We start from the raw sequence: 25,337 nt of genomic DNA, 5'->3' as shown, positions 1-25,337 counted from the left end.
ATCCACTTGACCGTTGACGTTACTGCGTGCTGACGTAATAACGTGCTTCGTGCGTCACTTTCCCGCTATCCGTCTGTCATCCCAGGGAATTACAACTTTGTCAAAAATCAACGGATTGAAAATTGATGAAAGAAACATGTAATTTGCCATGAAAAGGAAGGTCAACCAGGAGAACCGCCAGTTTAAAACTGAATGGACCGATAAGTATTGCTTTTCTTTACCGGACCATGCCAACGCAAAGCCGACATGCTTAATATGCAAGCAGAGGGTGGCTGTCATTAAATCGGACAACCTGACACAAACTGTTTGCATGCTGCCAGCTTTAATGGAAGTTTCCCAGAAAAATCAGAGCAACGCAAACCAAAGATTGCAAGCATGTTGACATCATACAAGCGGTCAGTTTTAACCATATGCAAAACGGCATCGGCACAAGAGAGCGCAACAGCTGCTTCATTGCATGTTTCCTGGACGCTTGATGAAGCTAAGAAGCCCTTTGCTGATGCAGAGTTCATTAAACAATGTGCAATTCACATGGCTGGTGAAATCTTAAATCAAGAGGAAAAAATCAAAACAAAAGTTGTGGAGCTATGAAAGCAGGTGCCGAGGAAATGTCAGCTGAACACAAAGATCTGTTGCTGCACAACGATGTTCGCTGGCTGAGTAAAGGCCGTGTGTTGGAGAGGGTGTGCGACCTGCGTGATGAACGTGTGTCGTTTTTATCCAGCCTGCAGAGCCCAAAAGCCCACGAATTTCTGGCGGGCTGACGCCAAGGTGTTGGCAGATGTTAATTTTTTGTGACATCATGTCTCATCTGAATCACCTTAACCTGCAGCTACAAGGCAAGAACCACACTGTTGCTGACATGTACGAAGCGATTGAAGCCCTCCAGTCGAAGCTGGATGCTATTTAAACCTAATTGATCTAGCCCTCCTGCATTATCGCTAAAACAGTAATTATAATTAAAGCTAAATTTGCACATAAAAATGGCGAATTAGAAAAATGAAACGACATTTCGGCCCTTGGCATGGCATGTTTGACCAAATTTGGCCCTCTGGAAAAACTAATTGGGGAACCCTGCCCTACAGCTTCGGAGGAGATATTTACAACAATTACAACACTGTCGTAACAACTTGTTGACGACCCTTCCCCATCCATTTCTACGCTAGCCATTTGCATTTGTTTTTAAACCGAATTCTGCGACCCACCGAAAAGTGTGACCCCAGGGGGCGCTGTTGCATATTTTCTGCAATATGCATGAGGTTGAAGAGTAGACAGGCATGACAAAAACATACATAAAACATAAGATCTCCCCCCAACCATTTACCTTTTTAGTTAAGGTGCTTAATAAATACATTTCATTGATATGATTAGCATTTTACAGACCAATAACATGGCTAGGGCGTTTATTACGGTCCTTCACCGTTGCTTCTTTGCCCATAAAAAGCTACAGTGATGGTTAAATTCAATGAATTACCTTTGAGCATATCCTATTATAGGCTACTGTTTAAAATGCTGTTTAGAATTAATGTTAGTATCAAGAAAAGAAAGACCCACCGGAGATCTTATGTTTTATTTATGTTTTCGATATAATGCACACGTGCATGTTGCAGATAATGTGCAACAGCGCCCCCTGGGGTCACACTTCTCGGTGGGTCGCAGAATTCGGTGTAACACCGGCAATGGAGCCATGTCTGAGGTAGATGTTAATAAAAAGTAGACAAGGTTATACATTTTGAAAGGGTGTATGGGTTACAATAAACCCATCCTTTTTTAAAGTTGACGGGGAGATGTTATATCCTAGATTAAAATTGTTTTATCTTTGGTTGTTGAACAGAACGATCAGTGTAAGAGTGTTGGCCAACATAATACATAACGATAGCTTGAACAATTTGCGCAACAATCGTACATTTATCTGCAAGTAAGTAGGCCTACATTACTTGTGTACGGAATTACAGGGAAATGGATTCAGAGATCGAGGCGGTATGCTGTCGCTAGTCCCCGCAGGAGAGTTGTCATAGGCAGATGCTGTGTCTGGAAGATAAGGGACACATTTATGTTTACGTGTAAATGCTTGCAAATAAACATTGTAAATAAATATTATTGTAAATGGTTTTAAAATGTTTCAATTTTTCAAATAACAGATGTTTGCACCACCTTTCTTTCATTTGTTCAATAATAAACACTTTGGATAGAAAAATAAATATTTTTGGTTGGTGAAAGAAATTCAAGAAAAAAATTCATGTTTTAATTTTTTGCCTTACGGCTATTGTGTAACATCTTGAGGATTCTCTGGATTTCTTCGTGACACTTGTACCCGCCAACGCTTGTAACTACGAAAAAAATACAAAGCAATCTTTTTACAAACTTGTTTACAAGTGGGGAAATACACCAAAGGTATAACATGGCTGGGCGATATGGCCTAAAAAAAAGGTAATTATGGCAGGCCCTGCCATTTTAAACAGTGCAACCTGTAACATAACATAAAATGTAAAATATATAAAATATAAAATAAAATATTTCTGTAAACATAAAATATTACTAATGATAAGAGGTAGTTCTGATATAGTGCCAACGAAACTTTCAACATGTGTTCATAAATATACAGTGTTTTTCAAACGGTAATTGCTTAAAAAAGGGAATAGTAACGGGAGAAGAATGAGAAAGAAACACACGGAGCTCTTTCCTTCACTCGTCTGTATTGAATGAGGAAGAGGAGCGCGATCCCCCTACTGGAGCCCCGAGGCATTACCAACAGATCGACGAATTATTAAACCACACAGATATATTTCAAATGAATTATGTTTACCTCAAAAAAAATTATACATACATGAATAAATTGTTGTATACAACTTGTCATTTAATCTTAAATAAATTAGTCTTTATAATCTTGTCTTTTCTTCTATGATCCCCCCGGGGATCAATAAAGTATTTCTGATTCTGATTCTGAGTCACACTCGCTGCCATGTTTGTGTATCACTTTGGTAAATGCGCGTTCTGTGCGGGGGGAGGGCTGAGCCCATTCCGAACTACAGGAGCTGAGAGGGAAGCGTTGGCGGATGTTGAAGAGAAAACCGATTTTCATTTAAACAAGTCGACGTGAGCTACACACTCGAGTTGATCGATACAATCGGTTTATCGCCACATGGCTAAAGCTATAATGGAGATTCACGTATCATAACAGTTCTGTTACCGACGAATACGTGCTAACTAGCAGCTCTCGTGAAGAAGCAGGGTACTGCATTATATAGCCAGCCGGACATATCCCATGATATACTCTACACACACGAACGGAGGCATTCGAATAGCGATCTAGTGATCTAAATAAACAAGAACCTGGATTTAGCCAGTATCTCGGGGACGAGACAGAAGAACAGCAAAGCAACCATGAAAACAAACCGTTTGGGTAGCGAGTACGCTAACAGCCCAGCAAGCAAGCAAGGTAGAAACATACAGGGCTCCCAACAAGACTATCAACATCAAGAAGCCACAATACAAAGAGGACAAAGTTCACCCAATGGTACTTACAATTTCAAGAGCAACACGGCCATGGCAAGTCAGCATCCGATTTGCAGTCTTCTTTTTCTTTCAGTTCACGCTATTTCTGAGAAGCCCGCCCAACGTTTACTCATGTCTGGCCTCTGTCGGTGAGCCTTTTCTCTTCTTCTGTTTGTCCGATATTGTATAATCCTTGTCCTACTTGTGCTTATATCGAGCCGGTTCCGTGTTTGGGGCTTTGTAGTGCCTTAAAGCAATTCGGTGCTTCGCGTGACCCGAGACTCCCGCGAGAGGTGGCGGTGGGTCGCCGGCAGAAACTTGCATATTCCCTTTTTCCGCCAAGATGCACTAGGGGGAGTCGTTACAGCAACCAATCGACCCATAAAGTGTTATAGAACCATCACAATGACTCCCTGTTTTATTAAGGTAAATTAAGCCGAAAAAGTTGCATCGTTTCTTTTAATCAACTTGGAATACCCCTCTGAAGGATATTTTGTAAACAGCGTGCAGGCTTCATCGGCATAACTGAAACTCTCCACATGCCCCGACTTATAATGTTTTTTCGATGCTGCTATCCTCCCCTTGTAAAAAAGTGGTGAAGTGGAGCAGAGAGATCGCAATGTCTGTACCGGAGTTCCAAGTGCTGGTGTCGACGTAGGCTACATCATATGCGTCGAGAGCAGCGTAGAGTTGTAGTTCACAAAGCGGCCTCACACAAAACCTAACATTATCAAACCTCGTCTCTATGAATTGTAGCGTTCTTTGCATGAAAAAATATCATTTAAATCCAAAAACAACATATACGTGTGTAATCCAGGGCATATAAAGACTGGGACCAGAAAATAATTACTTTCTCTGCATTGAAACCCATTCATATTTTACGATCTCATAGGTCCCATGGGCTCTACCGGAAGGGGCGGGACATCGCTACTCATGATTTGAATGATTTTTATTGATCCTTCTGAATCACAATTGATGGACAAGTTAAATTCGGGAAAACTCCCTGATCCTGTCGCTGATCTATCCATGACTTCACCCACTAAGTGCGATTTCTCCTTATTTTTCGCCCGCGACATCTTTCTGACAACGCAAATATCTTCTTATTACTAGCCATCGTATTAGTTTGATTTACCCGTTCAGCGAGTAATGACAACAACAATCCTTATTGACTTCTCAAAACTCTTCTGACATCAATGACTGAGAACAGCGTGCTCTGTGCACACACATACACGCGCACAAACACACACACGCACGCTGACGTTTCAAGACAAAAGCAACGCTGGACCCTGCATACACACTCACACATGCAGAAACGTGCGTGTTGCAAGATCAATCCCGCATCCCGCAATGTCTTGCGATATTGATATCCCGCCTCCCACCTTCCATCTGTTTTAACGGCGTCGCCGTCGACAAACTCTCCCAGGCAGTGGAGGCGCCAGGATATTTTTGTTGGTGTATTCCAAAGAAAAAAATAACCCGGGCATTAATGACTTAGAAATTATGATGCGAAGATAGGCTAGGGCCCAGTTTCCCGAAAGCATCGTTAGCCTAAGTGGATCGTGCAGTGCGTCGTACGAGCATCGTACAGTTTTCACACCGTTTCCCGAAAGCATCGTTGGTAACGAACGTCGTGAAAACGCTCGTAGCTAACGAGTGCTCCAGGGTACTCGTAGGACGCTAAGAGCATCGCTAGCTTACCATAGAGTGAACTCATTATTGCATGCGAGTGTTTTCATTCATAAAAAATGAAAACATTCGGGAGTATGCAATAATACAAATTATTCTAAAGAGGGCAGAGACTCGTGCACAGCCCCGCCTTCCCCAGTGAACCAAGAAACCCTGCGCCGTGACAAGCTGCGACAGAACCGGCTCGGCAGTGTAGAAAGATCTATAGCCAGGCTTCGAGTTAGGTGGGAGCCAATGGGAGCTGAGCTCCCATAGAGAGAGGTCTGGCTACCATGAAAGCAGCAAACTCAGATATCTGTGGGGGTCTCTGAAAATACAGCAGCATAATATTGTAATTACAAATAAAGCTATTTTCCCTTCCACATGCCGAGTTATATTGACGTTAAGTGGGATAATAGAACACCGGTCATTATCGGGAAAATAAGCCCAGACAGGGCGAACCGGCACCGAAGCGAAACGGAGGTGCTTCGACCTGAAGGGGCTTATTTTCGATAATTAGCGGCTACTTGCCAAACGAAAAAATAACGTGGTTTTTTTACAATTTATTTGTTACCAGCTTACCATATGTAGTGGTGATCAGCAGAGAAATAGTTAGCCAAAGACGTTGACGTCGCTTAGCAACCGAAGAAGCTGGCGTTGTTGTGAAGGGCCCATGCAAGTGAACGGAGCGTTCCACGGCATTGAGAGGCAATATCATCCGACTGCAGACACAAATGGGCGTTCCCGTGTGGTGGGCGTTCTCATTTACGCAGGCTGGAACGCCCCCTTCTTCTTCTTCGTCGATCTAGTAGTAGGGGCAGCATAGAACTGACGTTAGCGCCCCCTTCTTCGATCTCGTAGTACGCGTACATTAGCCAGCTAAGCCTACATAATGTTAGCTTACATTTATGTGTCGGATCTCGGCCCAAACTTTGCATCAAACTTGATATTACAACACGATCATTTCAGGGAGGCTCCATGATTGCTAAATCTAATGAGAATGTTTGGGTTGTGCAGTGCAGTATGCCTACATGTTCATTATCTTCTGGGTTACTTAGTATAGGTAGGGTATTAGGTATAAGTGAGATGTTTGATATACAGTTTAAGAATATGCCCAAATTAAATAATGAATAGTTTAAAATAACACTCGGGACATTATGCATTTCAAATCCAGTTACCAGACACTAAGAAGGCTCAAACAGTAGGCCATTTGACTCCAAGTGTTCACTTACTTTTCTCACTGAATGTTTACAAAATACAGTAATTGCTCTGTAACAATTAACCTTACAACATACATCGTAGGCAAAAATGTATGTTATACATCGTATAGCATTTGTCACAAAAACAAAAAAGAAAGGAGTAATAAAATACCAGCATTTCTGGGCAGATACATTTGCTATAGTAGTATGTACATTTACAAATGAAAGGGATTGCAAAACAAGACGTCCCAAATAAAACTAAAAATAAGTAATAAAAGAACATTATGCTAGGCAGACATCTTTTATGACATACTTGCCATATGCAACGTGCCTCAGTACCAGGCGTGCGCTTGGCCAATTCCTCTTTTTTGAGAAGCCTTAGAGGCGTAGCGCAAGGCCACTGCCACAGCCTGCATTGTTGTAAATCTTTCTAACTGTTATGTATATGAAATTGTCTTTATTAAGCTTAAGGTCTCCTGCCAAACTGTCATTTATATATATGGAAGGGTGGAAAGACTTGACTAGTTCTCGGAATGTGTTTGAAACCCTGTAGAACACGCCAAGCATCGCCATGTCCAGTCTCACCGTGGCCTCCACAGGGTTCAGTGGGCCATCTAAGGGTTGAGGTGAAAAAGAGTGCAGTGGGCCTTCTGCTGGCTGGGAGTGTGGTTGGCCTTCTGCTGGCTGGGAGTGTGGTTGGCCTTCTGCTGGCTGGGAGTGTGGTTGGCCTTCTGCTGGCTGGGAGTGTGGTTGGCCTTCTGCTGGCTGGGAGTGTGGTTGGCCTTCTGCTGGCTGGGAGTGTGGTTGGCCTTCTGCTGGCTGGGAGTGAGGTTGGCCTTCTGCTGGCTGGGAGTGAGGTTGGCCTTCTGCTGGCTGGGAGTGTGGTTGGCCTTCTGCTGGCTGGGAGTGTGGTTGGCCTTCTGCTGGCTGGGAGTGTGGTTGGCCTTCTGCTGGCTGGGAGTGTGGTTGGCCTTCTGCTGGCTGGGAGTGTGGTGGGCCTTCTGCTGGCTGGGAGTGTGGTGGGCCTTCTGCTGGCTGGGAGTGAGGTTGGCCTTCTGCTGGCTGGGAGTGAGGTTGGCCTTCTGCTGGCTGGGAGTGAGGTTGGCCTTCTGCTGGCTGGGAGTGTGGTTGGCCTTCTGCTGGCTGGGAGTGTGGTTGGCCTTCTGCTGGCTGGGAGTGTGGTTGGCCTTCTGCTGGTTGGGAGTGTGGTTGGCCTTCTGCTGGCTGGGAGTGAGGTTGGCCTTCTGCTGGCTGGGAGTGTGGTTGGCCTTCTGCTGGCTGGGAGTGTGGTTGGCCTTCTGCTGGCTGGGAGTGTGGTTGGCCTTCTGCTGGCTGGGAGTGAGGTTGGCCTTCTGCTGGCTGGGAGTGTGGAGTAATCACCCTTATAAAGCGGGCAGAAGGGGCAGTGTTGCGTAGCTATAGAGAGACATATGGAGAATATTCACCAACATTAACCAAGCTCAATTTTCCTCACCCTCCTAGCCCTAGCTCCTACCTACTGCGTCACCATAATGAAGCAGCGTGGCTCCTATGTCAGGTCTCTTACATGCAGTGCGTATACATGCAGAGTCATACTCGGGTAAATAATAAGACCCCAACAGGACTGGAAAAATGCATGTAAACACCTTATACCGATCTACTTCGCATAAAAACCGGCACATAAACAGACAAGCGAAATCGGATAACAACACCTAGATAACTTGTTCATAGTCGGCTTTCTACCTGCATAGACCAGCATCATATCGCATATTGGAGTAGCCTACACACATGAGCCGGAAGTAGAAGGAGACTGTAGTCGTGTTGTTGTCGCCATAGACTGTAAATAATTCTTATTTATTCATAAATATTAATATTTATAATTTCTTTATATGTTTTATGGTTGACGCCGTCGGAAAACGAGAAATGGCGATTTATTTAAAAAGGTGGCGCAGAAGATGGAGGAAGCTGGTGTCGTGCCAATGTAGTTACCCCCTATAAGAAGTGCATCATCATCAACACGCATTCAGTACACACTACGCTTCGATTTCACCCAAGGGTGAATTAAAAGTACATGTTTTCCTAAACGTTGGTCATCAACGAGGTAATATAGTAGTAACTTCGGGCACATCTGTCATCTGTTTTTCAGAGTGTTACCGATCTTTATTCATTCATTGTGCCACGACCGAACTGACGGGGATATTCTCTGATATGCCATGCATGTAAACGTACTAGTCAGGGATGGACTGGGACAAAAATTGGGCCCGGGACTTTGGGATGGAGAGGCCTTTTATGAGACCGCGGGAATAGCGTGCATAGAATTTTGCCACGGTGTAAAATAATCAAAACTAGTCCTTATCCGTGGATATGTGCATTGCAACTGCATGTCATTGTTGGGATGTGCATGTGTTTAGAATATTGTGAAGATCACTGGGAAATATTTTATAAGCAATCTTGTCCATGTACATAATATTAGAAATTGCATGTGCCTAGAAAGGTAAATCAAGGCTGAAAATGATGTAAAGAGCAAGATACAATTATTTTAGTGGATTTTTTTTTTCATACACATACACATTGTCTGCTGGTTACTGCTTCACATAAATCACTAATCAAGATTTTTTTTAACCAACGTTTGCATTGACAAATTAGAAAAATGGCTCTGTCAGTCTCTGGCCAGGTATATATTGAGGGGCTATACGACATTTCAGAGTGATAGGTCAAGCCGTTTAGGAGAAAAATTAGGACACACACAGACAGACAGACTTTCCTTAATTGATATAGTTGGATTTATATAGTTAGCGAAAACAAACAGCTTGTCATCAAAATAATCTGGATGTAGAGCTCGCTCTGCTTCCTCTCTGCTGGACCCTGAATCTGCCGGTGTAGAGCAACATCTGCATGAAAATGACAAGTAACAAATAATTCAAATTTAGTAGGCCAATACATTAAAGGCAATAGTGGAAATTCTCTTAATTTATGTTTTTTTTTATCATTTCAAACAATCTTATGCTTTAATTTCTATTCATAAAACAAAAAAAAACAGACTGTCCTACCTCACATCATCAGCAAGCGCTAGAGCACTTCACTGGTCTCTGCAACTTAGTCAATGACTTCATCGTTGTCTAGAGACTTCAGGATCTCTTTTTCGGTGCACATTATAATGAAGGCCTCAAGACGATCCTGTGTCAAGGTGGTTCTCAGTCTGTTCTTCACAAACTTTAATGTTGAGAAGGTCCTCTCACAGGCCACTTGGCTGAAGGAGGGTGTCAGCAGGAACTTGTAGGACAATCCAAAGACATGATAGGAACCAGTCAGAAGGTTGTATTTGGAAAGGACCCGATACACACAAATTGCACAGTCTTTACAGGAGGTGCAGCTGGTGACTGTGAGCTCCTGGCCATCTCCATCTTTGGTATGCTCTGCTGCAGTCCTCCTGACAGTGTAGGACTCCAAATGGGGCAATTTTATTCTCTCCCATTGGTTGGCCAAATTATAGAGCTCGGCCTTGAGCCTTCCAGGTGTGGCTCTGTCGTCAAATCTCAAGAGACATCGACTGAGTTGTTCCAGGGATTCAGATGGGAGGTTTTTAACTCTCAATGTGTCAAAGTTCCTTGGGTCGAAGCAGGCAAAATCATCAAAAAGGGCTCCATTTGCAGAGTAGCGTGTTTGGATGCTCTGTCACTGTATCCAAAATGGTGTTGTGTACCTTGATCCTGTACTGATCCTCTGCACTCAATATGTGTTCTTCCTCTGCTTCTTCACCTGGCATGGTCTTTTTCTTTCTGATTTTTCTTTGAGGGAGAGCTGCCTGTACCACCTCTTCGGATTAGTTTTCCTCCAGCTTATCGTTAGCCCACTCAACAAAGACATTAGCGGCTTTTGTCATGGCATCCATGTCCCTTGTGCATTTTTTTAGGCTGTCTTGGGCCTCCATTACTAGGCGATTCGCAGTAGGGGTGTAACGATACATCGATGTAGATCGATACATTGATTGATTGGCGAACGATCCAACTGCATCGATGCAACGGCCAAACATCGATGCATATCGCAGTATTACACCCTTTTATTATTATATATCTCCTTTCGCGGGTGTTTGTGAAGCTATTTCTGCGCAAAGCGCCAAGCCGCTCGTATCCATTCACCGGTTAAACGAGGCAACAGCAAGCACATGTGTGAGCGCGAGGATGTCTAGTTTCGGTTTGTGTTGCCAGATTGGGCATATGTCCCGTTTTTCCAGCCTAACGTGATTAAAAGTAGCCAAATCAGGCTGAAAATTTTGCCCAATCTGGCAACACGGACGGCTTATCTTAACAGCCAAGATGATTCCGAGGGATGTTTTGTTTTTAGAAGAAAACTATCCACACAGATAGGTTGGGAATGGTCTACGTTCAAAATGAAAGATCATTGCAGGCTCTTTAATTTAAGCCATAAAAAACCTTTGGCGCTTAAATGCAATTATGTGGCACTTTATTATTTGTTTTAAATATCCGGAAGAGCAAAGAAATAAAATGATGAAATTATAATTAAGTTGATGTGAGTTGATGTGATTGTAAGAGGTTGTGTTAAATGGGCATATGATATCGTCTCATATCGATCGCATGCCCCTGAATCGAAATCGTATCGCGGCAGACTTTTGATATCGGCAAATATCGTATCCAATGAATCGATATAATATCGTATCGTGATGAAACCAGAGATTTACACCCCTAATGCGCAGTGATTAGGTCCATGCCACTGGTCTGCAGGTAGTTGGAGAGTGGGGAGGTGATCTCAAATATCCTAAGAAATATTTGTGCAGTCAGGATTGTCTCATGCTTCAAAAAGGACTATAAGTAACCCTCTGCTTTTGCTCTGACAGGTGGTTTCATTGATTTATCCTCCACTATCCTCTTCAGTGTTAGGATTAAGTCCACGAACAAGGCATTGTCGGGGTTACCAAAATAGCCAAATATTTTGCTGAGAGCCTGGTCCTTTGCCCACCACCTAGTTTCTCCAATTGGAGACAGCCTTCTGTGTCGCTTGTCATCACTCACCTTCTCCCAGACATTCATACGCTTGCATGAATCTTTAATAAATACAGCTACATCATTTATAATAGAAAAAAGAGATGCACTTTCGATAACAATGCCTGTGGTGTCTCCCAAAACCAGATTAAGCACATGTGCATAGCATCAGATGTGCACCTGATTAGGAGACTCTGTTGAGAGTAAGGTAGAGAACCCCTTGTATTGGCCTTGCATGTTTGCTGCACCATCAGTTGAGTTGCCTACACAGTTCTGAAGATCAATATCCACCTTTGACAGAGTTTCTTTAAGTAGCTCCACAAAATATTCTCCAGTTGATGACTCACATTGAACCACACCTATGAGCTTCTCCTGAACTTCATCATTGACATATCTGAGGATTACAGCACACTGGTCTGTGGAAGTAACATCCTGTGTGGTGTCAATCTGCACAGAAAGCATCCCTGCCGCTCTTACCTCCCTAGATATGCTCTCCTTAATTAAGTGACTGATGACGTCAATGACTTTGTTGACAGAGGTTTTAGAGAGCAGTGTTACCAGGGATCCTCTGCCTTTTGCACCACTGTCATGTAGGCTTTTGCTTTTTTGAACACATTCCTTCACATGTTCTTGGAGCGAGACCTCAAATTTGCTTAATAGAATGATCATTTCCAAGAAGTTTCCATGGTCAACAGCGAACTTCTCCCAGGTGTATGCTGCTTCAAATTCAGTGCCTCTATAGCTTAGACCACACTTCCCTAAAACTTTGATCACTTCTATCACACGATCCATGACTTGGCGTTTCTACCTGACCTGATCACGGTGCAGAGAGATTTGTTTCCCACAAAGTAGGCTTGCTATGTCTGCTTGGCTGGCTTTCATAAAATATGCCTCTGCACTATCTCTATCGACTTGGTTTCTTTCATGCTCTTCTATTCTTTGATGAACATGCTTCCAGGCTGTCATCCCCCCCTTAATACATGTGCTGTCACTTGCAGATGGCTTTGCATAGGCCAAACATACTGAACAGTACAGAGAGTTGTCTCTTTGACAGTATGTGAACCACTTTCTGTTAATGCCATCTTTCGTCTCATAGATGCTCACACCTTTTCTGGGGGGTTGTTGAGGGTGGAAGTTAAAAAATGTGGAAAATCTTTTGAGGCTGGGCGTTCAAAAAAATTAAATCCCTCATCATCTCGGTGAATAGCTAGCTCAACTTCCCCTTTGCTGGACCCTGACTCTGCCTGGTTTGACTGTAGAGCTACATCTGCAATAGTGGATATTCTTTAATTTATGTTTTCTATAATTTCAAACATAATCTTTTTTTTATTTATATTCATAAAACAATTGCCCTTGTACCTTTCACTGTTTCTTTGCTGGTTTCTGCTCCATACTCCTCCTTCTCCACCTCCTCATCACCACCATGCCTGGAGTCACCCTGTGTCTCAGCATCACCTCGACTGTCACTGGACTTATAACAATAATAATAATAAAAGTTAAGAGACTATAATTCTTAAACTTACTTTTATATCTATATATATAATAGTATAAAATATAATATATATATAACATAATATCATGGCCAAAAGCTGTGTGCGCCTCCGGATGATATTGTAGCGTCACAGGGTTTGGGAGATGGGGGCCGGGGTTTGTTGTGCGTTGCTGTGGTTACCGGTGTTGAAGTGTTCCAATGGTTTATTAGCGGTGTTATCTAATAAGTCGCTCCCTAATCAATACTTCATTCACTGCCTCTTCCGTGGTCATTACAATATTATGAATAGTTCTCCGACATCTCTGGTACTTCCATAATTAGTTTAAGTCATTATTATATTGCCAAACATGCTCGCTAGTGCACCTGTCATTTATCTATGCTGCTGTGTCCTGTTCCCGCCTCACCATAGGCGTTGATTACGCCGGGGACGCCGGGGACGCGTCCCCACCAGTTTTCGTAAAGACTAATTTTGACCCCACCAGAAAAAAAAAATGAAAAAAAAAATATATATAGTTTTTTAAAAATGAATGTTTATAGCACGAGACAGATGCGAACCAATCCACAAAAAAACGATCTGCATACGGCACACAAGCCAGCCGTCAACAATTTGCAACAATTATAACATTTGGATGAGTAGTTCTAGAATGGGGGAGGGGTGGGTGGTACGGTGGGCGGCTCCTTCTCTGTGTAATCTGAACCTGACTGCTTGCTGCGCACTTCCATGGACAATCTGCTGCGGTTGCAGCCTCATGCATTTGAGGAAAGGAGGTCCGGAGGAGGTAACGTAACGTATCTATATTTATTCATGATGATGACAATCTGTACAAACTCCTTTGTCGTAGTTTGACCGAGTGCAGCGAACGATTTATCTTGATAGTTTCTATCATTGAAGCTATAGCCAACATTAACTTCACTAAGTTCTGATTGACTTAGTTCCTCTCCCTGATCAAATGTAAACAAAGACAGAAGATTGATAACTTAATTGATTTAGCTCTGTCTTATTTATTTATTTATTTTAAAATGCAGTGTTTTCTCCTTTTAGGAACTTGTTTCTGCCAACTCACCTCTTCATTGCCATCTACCAGTTCCTGCCTTTCATTAAGCTCTGATGTTCCTTATAAATAAATAAAAATGTGTTAACTCAATTGATTATGCCCTCTATTTTATGAGATTTATGTGGTGTGCAAACAAAAGTCTTGTAACCTTTATTGTAATGATTTGACCACTATGACGGTATGTTGGTTTTGGTATATGTTATCAATATTGTAATTGGTTTTTGACAAAATATTGGTTTGGAGTGTGCGGTTGCCTGGTACCATGGTTGTTACTTGGTACAAATAATATGGATGATTTACGACCATCTAGTGGGGAGTCTGAAAACTGCTAACGAAACGTCATTGAAGTGAAAATAAAATAAATCATTCGTACTGTTGTAAATTCAAAATGAATTTAAATATGAAAGCTAAACGTTGAAGCACATAGGGCAAAACACTCCAGTAGCACTAGGCATGCTAGCCAACAGTGTGTCGCGCTGGTAGAGGCTAGCTAGCTAAAAAAAACTCAAGAATTACAATATATTTCTAGAATAAATATTAATTTAGCTGAGCTCATAAGACACTAGCACACTTACTGTGCATGTCAGCTTAAATTGCTTGGCTTTAAAAAAAGCTCTGATTTCCTGTCCACTCCTTTTTGACATTTTGCTGTATAATTAACTAGGTAGGATCAGAGAATGTCGGGCTCTGGTTGTATCGCTATCTCGTCTTTTTTCAGTTGTGACTAGATGTCCCCTCTGCGGCACCGTAGTTGTGGATTATTTTCGTATGAGGTGCCAGCCTGACTTGGACAATGAATGAGATATTAATACCAATACTCTATGGCTGGTATGCAATGATGAGGCATCAGACAGTCAATTAATTTTAGCCTGAATACATAGGTAAAAAGCACCAGACCGCTAGTACCATGGATGGACAGTGTCAGAGCGAAAACCTGTTGAACTAAATGGATGTGGTTAGGCAGCAGGCACGCAGGCTACACCGCGGGATACATCTGCAGACCACTGGCACGTTAATAAAGGTAAGATGCGATATTTATTGCTTAAGATTTGCTGGTACTTTGGCGAGATCTTTTGTGTTTTTTGCCCTCATGTGGTCAGCTGTTTTAACTTGAAATAGTACTACTAGCCATAGCCTCCAAGTAGCCTAACTTAAATTATCCAGTGTTAGCGTTCTTACGGTGTTGGGTATAGACTAGTGGAGATTACGATTCGGTGTCGGTGGAGTCAGTCTCTTGTTGACTCAAAGTGACTTTTGGTCATTCGCTTTGCTTGAATTATGGAATGATTGTGTGTGTGTGGGGGGGGGGGGGGAGTGCATGGGTTTTGGTCAGGATGCCATGTAGATTGGATGGATGTGTGTTGTTAATTGAGAACAGCCAGCTCATGATGTGATATAAAGCGTTCAGATATAATTATTTTTAGCTTTTTCGATCTTGACATTTGTAGTGCTGTGTGTATACGTTTGCCCCTTCTGAACTTAAACACGTAGGTAATAAGCCCCTCTTTGTTTATTTTGGTATAGCTCATGTCATGTCACGTCAACATTGAGTGCATCATGGAGCAGAACATTGTGGGTCATCATGTCCAATGCTTTTTGAAAACGCTTTCTTCATAAAACGTGTCAGACATAATTTTTTTGTAAAAATCTTATTAATTAGTAAGCTACACAGGTATCCCGTCTTCAGAACCTTTCATGACCTGCGCTAAAGAAAAATAAGGTGCATCCCCAGCACTTCTAAAAATGCATTCCAGATTGCGTCTCTGTCCCCACCACATTTCAAACCAAACTGACGCCAATGCGCCTCACCATTGGTCTCGCTGACAGGGGCGTCTCGTCAACCTTGGCTTTTCCACGGAAAAGGTTGGTTAATTTAGCACATTTGGCTATGTCTTGCTCAAAATTGTTTTCTTTTTCAACCTCAACTTCTGAGCGCCACCCAATTATTTTTCCTCTCCACAACCTTTTTTCCTTTTTGACATTTTCGTATTTCAGTGTAAATTCAGTGAGATCAACGAGAAGTAAGTGACCCGGCCGTGTGTCAGGCTGAGCCAATCAGAAGTGACAGACCGCGGAGCAGTCAAATTTGGGAGGGGCCGTTCAGCGGCTCGCTTTGGCGGCTCGCTTTGCCCCCATACACTGTGGGGGTGCTCCCCCCTCTAAATTGACAGTAATACATCGGCCCCGTTTCACCGTCAGGCAAGAGCTCCGTTTAGTGCTGTAAGCAAATATCCTGCAGCAGGCCACCCCAAATCACGGCTTACTTAACTTTTTAATTTTTTTTTACATCTTTTACAACAAAAATAAATAAATAAATGTATGACAAAAAAATATATATATATATATAATAAAAAAAATCGAAAAGAATTACGACCGGCTGGCCTCGGCCTGAAATCACCTGGCCGTTCGGGAAATCTCCCGAACCTCCCAATGGCCAGTCCGCCCCTGGTACTAGTACGTTTACATGCACAGTTTAATCCGATGCGTGTGTCACCACAACGAAGCAGCGTGGCCGCGATTTCATGCCTCTTACCATGCCAGCTGACACATTAACATCAAACTTAACAATTGACTATGGTAATGTTAACCTCACAGTAAAATAATCGGCAAAGCCTTCGCTGCAAACTTGACCCTCTATCTACAAACGTTGCTGATTTGTGGCTAGTATATGCTACATTTATGGACGAGATAGCATAGCATTTGCTTCTACCGAACCATGCTTGTCACGAGTATTTATATCGGATTCGGATACAACGATACTACAGCTAAATCCGTGATTTAAATGAGAATACTTCACAGCCAATGTTGTCAAATAAACAATATCATACTTACTGACATAATCTCTTATCATAACCCTTTCGTTTTTATGGAAACCTACTACGAGGTAAAACCGCGTTTCCCCTAGAATTTTTTTTAGGCCCGGTGGCAAGAGCTGATAGTGTGATTTGTTATACATTTTTCACGGGATGCTAGAGTATTTGTTGGTTATTTCCATATAAAACACTTGCTTAGCCATCACAAGTTGATAATGATTCAATAAACACGTTATTAACAATAAACTAATTTTATTTACAATACACTAATTTTATTTACAATACACTCATTTTATTTACAATACACTTATTTTATTATGAACACAGTGAGCATGGCTGGTTGCTACACTTAATCTTTCTAGGCTTTTGGAAGAATTGCTCTGCCATGCTAATGATGTAACTTAATGCTGTCAGATTGTCCGTTATGATGCGCGACACCGCAGTTTAAAAAAAAAAAAAAAAAAAATACAATTTTTTTTTTTTCTTTTGGCCGGTTGTTGGCCTGGCGGGGGCGCTCGTTGGCCTGGCGACCCGCCAGGCCTGAACAATGGTAGGGGAAACACTGGGTAGCATACCCAGTATGCCTTGCGAAACTCACCTCTTCGTGATTGGTCGATGAAACGCTACAGGAACGCCTGATGGGCGTTTTTGTGTCATGACGGGAACGCCTGATGGGCGTTTTTGTGTCATGACGGAAACGCCCAAGCCTGCAGCTGGACCCTTCTCTTGAGAAGAGCCGTGTCATAATAGCCAATATTCCCCCCCCCCCCCCCGTCAAAATTCAGCGCAAGGCCGGTACGGTCTCCCCCCACCGTCAATAACTTTAAAGGTCCCATGACATGCTATTTTATGTATTCTTTAATATAGGTATTAGTGGGCAACTAACACAGTATTCAAAGACGTTCCCGAAATTCAGCCGTGGTGCAGAGTTACAGCTACTCCGAGCCAGTCGCACATTGAGCTTCCCCCAAATGCGCTGTTTTGGTGTCTGTAGCTATATTGCAAAGGAGGAGGAGCGAGGCGGGTCAAGGAGGAGGGTGGGGGTGTGGCCCTGAGCAGCTTGCAGCCACGGTACCATGCGCTCTGTTTACAGTGGAGCTCTATATCTAAATATTATCATATAGCCTACATAGATATCTATATCATATAATATATATTATCACGGCCAAAAGCTGTGTGAGGCGATATTATGAATCTCAAACGACCGCGTTGGGTTCTCCGACGTTCCTGGTTCTTCAACGTCCACATCAATGTGAAGTAGACTGAACCGCGACAAGGAGGAGAAAGGGATCGTTTCCGGGCAGCGCTTAGGCACCTTCGCCTCCGGCGGTGGTCCCTCAGCGGGGCTCAAGCGGGAGACATTCGCCGCCAACAATCCCTTTCTCCTCCATGTCGTGGTTCATGTTCTTGAGGGAGTCAAAGCCAAAGTTCCTTCCCCCCAATTCATTCTCAACCTTGGCTGAGATAACCCCCAATACGAGTCTCGTTGTAGAAATACCAGAGACGAGAGTCCGACGTGTTATGCCCCATAACACCAAAAGCAGAATGGTTATCCAAATAACAAGGAAGTGTACAACACTTGCGTTACAGTCCTGGAGCTCTATATCTAAATAATATCATATAATACATATTATCACGGCTAAAAGCTGTGTGCGCCTCCAGACGATATTATGAATCACAAACGACTTTGTCGGGTTCTGCGACGTCTCTGGTTCTTCCACTTTCACATCAACCTGAAATCGACTGAACCGCGCGCTGCCTGCTGCCGGCTGCCCGCTGCCGGGCGATGGTGCCTCGCGGCAACCGGCGGCATGTCGCAGTTCATGTACTTCAAGGAGTCAAAGCCAAAGTTCCTTTCCCCCAACTCCTTGTCAACCATGGCTCAGATAACCCCCACTACAGTCTCATTGTGGAAATACAAGTCAAAGAAAGAACCGACAAGAAACACTTGCGTTACAGTGTGTGTATTCACACACACACATGTGGCGCTCGCACGGTCGAGTCTCATTGGCGGGCCAACGTCTCTGGGCGGGCCAGGCAGAGTAAGGGGAGGAGCATGATGACGTTTAGGACGTCATCATGCTTGATGACGTCCTAAACACAGACATTCCAAATCAGCGCACTTGAGCCTCCGTTTTTTCAAAGGCGAGCAGAACAGCTAGTGCTCGTTTTACACCAAACGCAAGTTTTAGCCACTGGGGGACCATAGGCAGGCTAGGGGAACTCATATTTATGTTAGAAAACCTTGTAAAGTGAGATTTTCATGTCATGGGACCTTTAAGAGACCCCCACAGAGATGGAATCATAACTCGAACCCTGCCTATAGCCTACTTCATCCTGCCCAACAATATGGGCAGGATCTAGACCAAGCTCTCCTAATCGGGTCAGCAATAGCCACGTTTTAATGATAATGTATGAATTGAACGTTCCAATTTTAATCTCTACAAATATTCTATACTAGAGAGCCAATCAATGCCACCTCATGAGGAATCAGTTAAAGTCGGCTCTCTTGCTGCGAAAAATATATCTTTAAAAAAATCAGCACATTAAGATAAATGTAGTTGTCACACAAGCTATTTTGGATTTTTGTAACATGGAATTATTTCAAGGGGGGAAATGCCGTGAATAAATGTATGCACAGTGCGTTCAGGATAAGGAGTCCGGACTTATATATATGTCGGCCTAGGCCTAATCAATTGTGTTTTAATATCTTTAGCATTCATATTATTGCAATCTATTCTTTTCGTACTTCGTGGTTGGCCTTGATGGGGAGATATTTTAAGCCCTTTTAACCCCATTTTCCTGCGACATTCCTGCGTCTCCCCCTGCGTCACAGCCCGTTTCAGCACCATGTCAGTGGACAGGTACAATCCTACGAACGTAGTGAGTGCAGCGAATGCGTGTTCATGTTAAGAGGAGTTTCGGGAAACGCTCCAAAGAAATTGACGAAAGATCCATCGTGAGAATAATCGTACAAGCGAAGATCCATCGTTATCGCGAAACTGGGCCCAGGCCTATACAACAACTGCCAGAGGGGACTTGCGATGCATTGACTCCTCCTTCGCGATTTTTTTTTTGTAATCCTTTGTCTCGTTACTTTTTATCATTCATATCTTACGCAGACTGACACAATAACACACTGAAGAGTTTATAATAGGCCGACATTCATACGCATATGCGATGTAATTCCCAAAGTTGTATTTCCTTACATAGCCTACATTCCTTCTTCTGAACTTCTTCCAACAGGAGTGAAGTATGATTTGTGCTGGGTAGCGTTTTGTGTGTGCAGTGACTCCATTGCTCTCACCCACGTATCAAATCTATTAAGGATATAAGTTTTACCAAAGGCTGAATTAAAAGCAGCCTGCATGTTTTTCAACATGTCTGTTACCAACGAGGTTGTAGCAAAGTCCTTTATAGCACATCTGTCAAAATTTATGTTTTTATTCTTCCTACGTGTTTTTTGCACCGCGGCCGAACTGTCTCTGAAACCAGCTGATGGTATTTTATTCCTATAGGTTTATCCACATTTCAGTTGCAAAATCTGCGGATAAATAATAACTAGTGCATTGATCATGGTAGGCCTATCAATTATAGTGGATTTCATTACCCTACACAAATAAGAGAAAAAATTGCCCAAATAAGTAGCCTATCCGTTCTCTATAATGCACACTGAAGGAAGAATATAGGCTACATGATGCTTCTTTCCTAAACAACTTCAGATCAATAATAATAACTATTGAATATAAACATGTTTCCTCTTTCCTAGCCAATGTTATAATCATTCAGTTGTTAAGCTTTTTGAATCATTCGTTCACCAGTAATTGAGCTTTTTGAATCATTCGTTCAATCACACACAACTACTGGTGAACAAATGATTCAAAAAGCTTAACTAGTGCTCAACGAATGGTTCAAAAAGCTTAAAGGCCCACTATGCAACTTTTTTAGCCAAAATTACATGCAGTAAGTATGCAGGTTGAGAGTTATGCTGATGGTTCTGCATCCATTTCTGGGTCGATTGGTGGGTGTGTCATTTACCCATGTCGCCTCTCCAGTGGAAAAGCGCATATGCAACTTGGTCTGCTCGGACCGGGACAATCCGGATGTGACGCAACGGAAGTATCCTCGAAAATGTAGTCAGATTGTAGTTTCGAAAATGCTTACGGCACAGACACACACCCAAACATGGCACCGGCTAGATATAAACAGCCAGTTGCGAGGCAATTGTTGCATTCATGGATCAATCGACTAATGGTACGGCCACACCAACCGCGTTACGCCCCGTGCCCACTACCTCCGTCAGTCAACGGACGTGGGAAGGCGTGGCTGACTGATGGGGGAGTAGTCTTTGCAGAAGCATCCGTCAGCCAATCAAATCGCTTCGCCGGGTTCTTCCCGCTACTTCCTGCTTGTTGCGATGCAAGATGACCCGCTTTCCCAAGTCGCGTCACAGTGCTTAAATTTGCATACGCGATCTGATTGGATGACGGATCCGTCGCTGCCGAAAAAGTTGAACATTTTTCAACTTCTTGACTGAGCCGAAGGCTCCAACGGAACGGACGGATCCACAATGCATTGCGCGTCCGTCCCCATTCAAAGTCAATGGGGATCAGTCAACGGACGGAGGTAGTGGGCAGTGGGCGTTACTCGCGTTGTTTAGAGTTTAGAGTTTAGATCGGGTTACATTAAATAATCTCGGATATAAATAACGAACTCATCTCATCGTCATCCGTTTATCCGGGGTCGGGTCGCGGGGGGAGCAGCTCATGCAGGGGGCCCCAGACATCCCTTTCCCGGGCCAGATTGACCAGCTCTGACGGGGGGATCCCGAGGCATTCCCAGGCCAGTGTTGAGATATAATCTCTCCACCTAGTCCTGGGTCTTCCCCGAGGTCTCCTCCCCACTGGACGTGCCTGAAACCCCTCCCAATGGAGGCGCCCAGTGGGCATCCTTGCCAGATGCCCGAACCACCTCAGCTGACTCCTTTCTAAGTAAAGGAGCAGCGGCTCTAATCCGAGTTCCTCATGGATGACTGAGCTTCTCACCCTATCCCGAGACGCCAGCCACCCTTCTGAGAAAACTCATCTCGGCCGCTTGTACCCGCGATCTCGTCCTTTCGGCCATCACCCAGCCCTCATGACCATAGGTGAGGATAGGAACAAAGATCGACCGGTAGATCGAGAGCTTTGCCTTGCGGCTCAGCTCTCTTTTCGTAACAACGGTGTGGTAAAGCGAACGCAATACCGCCCCCATTGCTCCGATTCTCCGGTCAATCTCACGCTCCATAGTCTCCTCACTCGCGAACAAGACCCCGAGGTACTTGAACTCCTTCAGTTGGGCTAAGGACTCATAAATAAAGATAATCGGGTTAAATAACTTCACATGGTGTGTCTGTTGTGTTTCCAGCATTCGTAGTGTTGATCAGCAGAGAAATAGTCCGCCAAGACGTTGAGGTTGCTTAGCAACCAGAGACTCTGTCCATGCAAGTGAACGGAGCGTTCCCTCTTCGTCATAACTATCAAACCAAACATCCTTCACATTCACCGAGCGAACATTATGAAAGTAAAATGCACATTTCTCTCTAAAAATGTTTCCATAAACGCATTTAATGGCGTAACTATGTTACTATTTCCACCCAGAATAAAGAAAGATGTCGGCCGTATGCTTCTGTGCAAGGGTCACTACTCTCTGCCAGTGACGTCGGGTCAAGCTCCACGCTGATTGGCTATCGTGGCTAAGCGTCACGCGTTGGAGTGTTGAAAGTTCAATTTTCTGAACTCCGGGCGTTGGTGCTTTACGGCACAGACCCCCAAACACGGAACCGGCTCGATATAAACACAAGTAACTAAGGGATTGTTATATTCATCATAGATCAGCCGACTAAAAAGAGACAGAGAAACCCAATGTCGGAGGAACAGAAGTAGAGAAAAGGATACTCAACCGTTTGTTTTCTCGACCGTTTTGTTGTGAGCCCTGTATGTTTCTTGCTTGCTTGGTTGCAACCATATAAACACCTTTGTTTCAAGCGGTGTTTTGCTGTTCGTCCGTCTCGTCCCCCAGATACAGACTGAATCCCCGAATCCAGGTTCTTTTTTATTTAGATTATTATGTTGGCCAAACCTCTTACACTGATTGTTCTGTTCAACCTAAGATATAACAATTATAATCTAGGATATAAATTCTGCCCGTCAACTATAAAAAAGGATGGATTTATGTTTATTGCAATACAAATACACCATTTAAAAAATGTATAACCTTGCCTACACTTTATGAACATCTACTTCGGACATGGCTCCACGCATTCGCCGGCTTCTTTGAAAACAAATGCACATGGCTCGCGTAGAAGTGCATGGGGAAGGGTTGTCAACGAGTTGTTACGACAGTGTTGTGAAATATCTACTACGAAGCTGTAGGGGGCGCTGTGTAGAGAAATGTGCGTGCCAAAACCAAGAAAACAGCAAAGAAATGCCCGAAGTTGCATAGTGGGCCTTTAACTACTGGTGAACGAATGGTTTGCGAAAGAGCAACTCAGTATACTTTTGACATGTCAAAATATGTATCCCTACTTAAAATGAACACTCTCTGTCCTACCATCAAGTGCTTTATTTTACACATAGGCCTACTTTAGATCATTAATAATAACTATTGCATATAAACATGTTTCCTGTTTCCTAGCCAATGTTATTAGGGGGACAAATGTCAGAATGTAATTTCGACATTCATGTAAAGTCATGCATCATACAGTCTGACAAAATATAATAATAATAATATATAATGTGCCCCTGCACATTTGAATAGTAATATTCAAATGTGCCCCTTTCCTATGTAGGAGGGGGCGCAGAAACTAACTCGCTCGTTTGATAAATGTAGGCGGGGTACTTTCAGAAATGCATATCTCAGATGTATGCGTGTGGGAGCACCAGAGACCAAAAACAACACCCCAAATCACAGGAAAAGTGTTAGTTTCATAATGAGTCCCCTTTAACTCCATCTTGCTCTCTCTTCTTGTTTTGTCTTTTTGCCAGACGCCAGTGCTGAGATTGATGAAGATGATGAAGGTGAGCAGTGTCACTCTTCCATTGAGCTTTGAGTCTCAATGACGAGGTGATCTGTCAACAGAAGTATTTCACTGGGGGTGAAAGAAATATATCCAGGTTCACTGAACCCCTGAACCATCATGAGGCCAACTGTTATTGGAGCGCTTAATGTACACATTACTCTTACCCTTGACATTCCATCGGTTTTATTACTGACAGTTATTATTTATCCTGACAGAGGAGATGCAGATCAAGTCACATTGTGAAAAATGTAAAGCAGCTCAGCAGGTGAAATACCTGTACATTTACATTAGCTATATAAATTACCTTAAAGTTAAGATACTTGTATTGTTATTTATTGTTGTTTGCTTCTGCTTTTTTACAGCCTCCTGAGTATGAGAAGGTTACACCAAAGAAGATTTCTAAGTGGAGCTTCCAGTGAGTGCTATTCGTTCCTGACACCAGTCCCATGGGGTTATCAGATTAAGATTCACAACCAAAAACTGTGTGTGTGTGTGTGTGTGTTTGTGTGTGTGTTTGTGCGTGCGTGCGTGCTCGCGTGTGTGCGTGCGTGCGTGCTCGCGTGCGTGCGTGCTCGGGTGCGTGCGTGCGTGCTCGGGTGCGTGTGTGCGTGCTCGCGTGCGTGCGTGTGTGTGTTAGGGTACGGCTGGAAGGCGAGGGGACCTATGAGTGTTCGGCTACAGGTCTGGTGTTTGAGGTGTCGGAGCAGGCTCTGGTCCGCTACTCGGTCCTGTCCTGGTCTGAATTCTCTAAGTTCCTCCAAGACTCCTGGAGACCTGCTGGATCGATTTGGAATGTGGATGTGGTCAACAAGGATTCATCTGTGCTCAAGTTTATCCATTTCCCACACTCTCTGTGCCTTGCTGGTAAGAATACACTCTGACTGTTAAGAGGGGGGATTCATAAGAATATCTGTGTGCATGGCAGCTTTGGCAGTGTTTTAATGACCAACCATTCTGTTAATTTCTTGATTTCAAATTGGGCTGACTCACTCAGCTCATGTTATCTTTTGATACTCGATATTTGGTTCACTATTCTTTATTTCCCTGATGTATTTTGTTACATTTAATATTATTTATTCCTATGGAACTTTGAAGGACGTTCCATCGTATTTCTCAAGACTTCAATGATTCTATGTACCAATTCGCTTTCTATAATTTCCAAACAGGCTAGAATAATGTTATGTTATGCTAACGTTTCCACAGAACCTGAGCATGACCTGAGCCTCAGGGTTCTGCATGTAAAGGAACAACAAGCCGTCATTGAGTCAACGGTGGACTTCACGGCAAGCCATGTTAAATGGCGTGTGTCCTCGCTTTCTCCCCTGGGTCCCATCATTTCGTGCAGTGTGCAGGTGAAGCACCACGGGGTGGTGCTGGTTTACAAGGAGCAGAAAAAAAAACCGACATTCACCTTCCATGTGTTTTTGGCCTTGAACAACTGCTCTGAGATCAAGGTGATGAAGCAGAATTGATCAACGACAGTACGTTTACATGCACAGCTTTATCCGAGTAGAGCCATAACTCGACTATGCTCCCCAATTGGAAAACTGCAATTGTCAGATTATGCATGGCGGTAAGA

The 25,337-nt window shown here is 43.4% G+C and overlaps 1 protein-coding gene and 1 long non-coding RNA gene across 5 annotated transcripts in view; one reads left to right on the top strand and one right to left on the bottom strand.

Annotated features, from left to right (window-relative positions):
• LOC130405765 (NACHT, LRR and PYD domains-containing protein 1 homolog) overlaps positions 1-25,337 on the top strand; it is a 53,483-nt gene that overhangs the window by 23,055 nt on the left and 5,091 nt on the right. For all 4 annotated transcript variants that reach the window (XM_056610958.1, XM_056610960.1, XM_056610957.1 and 1 more), the window contains 5 exons: positions 23,724-23,756; positions 23,974-24,023; positions 24,121-24,173; positions 24,396-24,622; positions 24,962-25,212. In XM_056610958.1, the coding sequence (XP_056466933.1) occupies positions 23,724-23,756; positions 23,974-24,023; positions 24,121-24,173; positions 24,396-24,622; positions 24,962-25,212 (614 nt within the window). The remainder of the gene's footprint in view (positions 1-23,723; positions 23,757-23,973; positions 24,024-24,120; positions 24,174-24,395; positions 24,623-24,961; positions 25,213-25,337) is intronic.
• On the bottom strand, positions 1,259-3,836 carry LOC130405780 (uncharacterized). The gene is made up of 3 exons (XR_008904370.1): positions 3,526-3,836; positions 2,262-2,330; positions 1,259-2,031 (listed from the first exon to the last, which is right to left on the bottom strand). It is a non-coding gene; the product is annotated as an uncharacterized LOC130405780 (long non-coding RNA).

This window comes from Gadus chalcogrammus, chromosome 16 (genome assembly GCF_026213295.1).
Source record: "Gadus chalcogrammus isolate NIFS_2021 chromosome 16, NIFS_Gcha_1.0, whole genome shotgun sequence".
NCBI lineage: Eukaryota > Metazoa > Chordata > Actinopteri > Gadiformes > Gadidae > Gadus > Gadus chalcogrammus.
The sequence above is the reverse complement of the archived record's forward strand: the minus strand, read 5'-3'. Positions and strand labels throughout refer to the sequence as shown.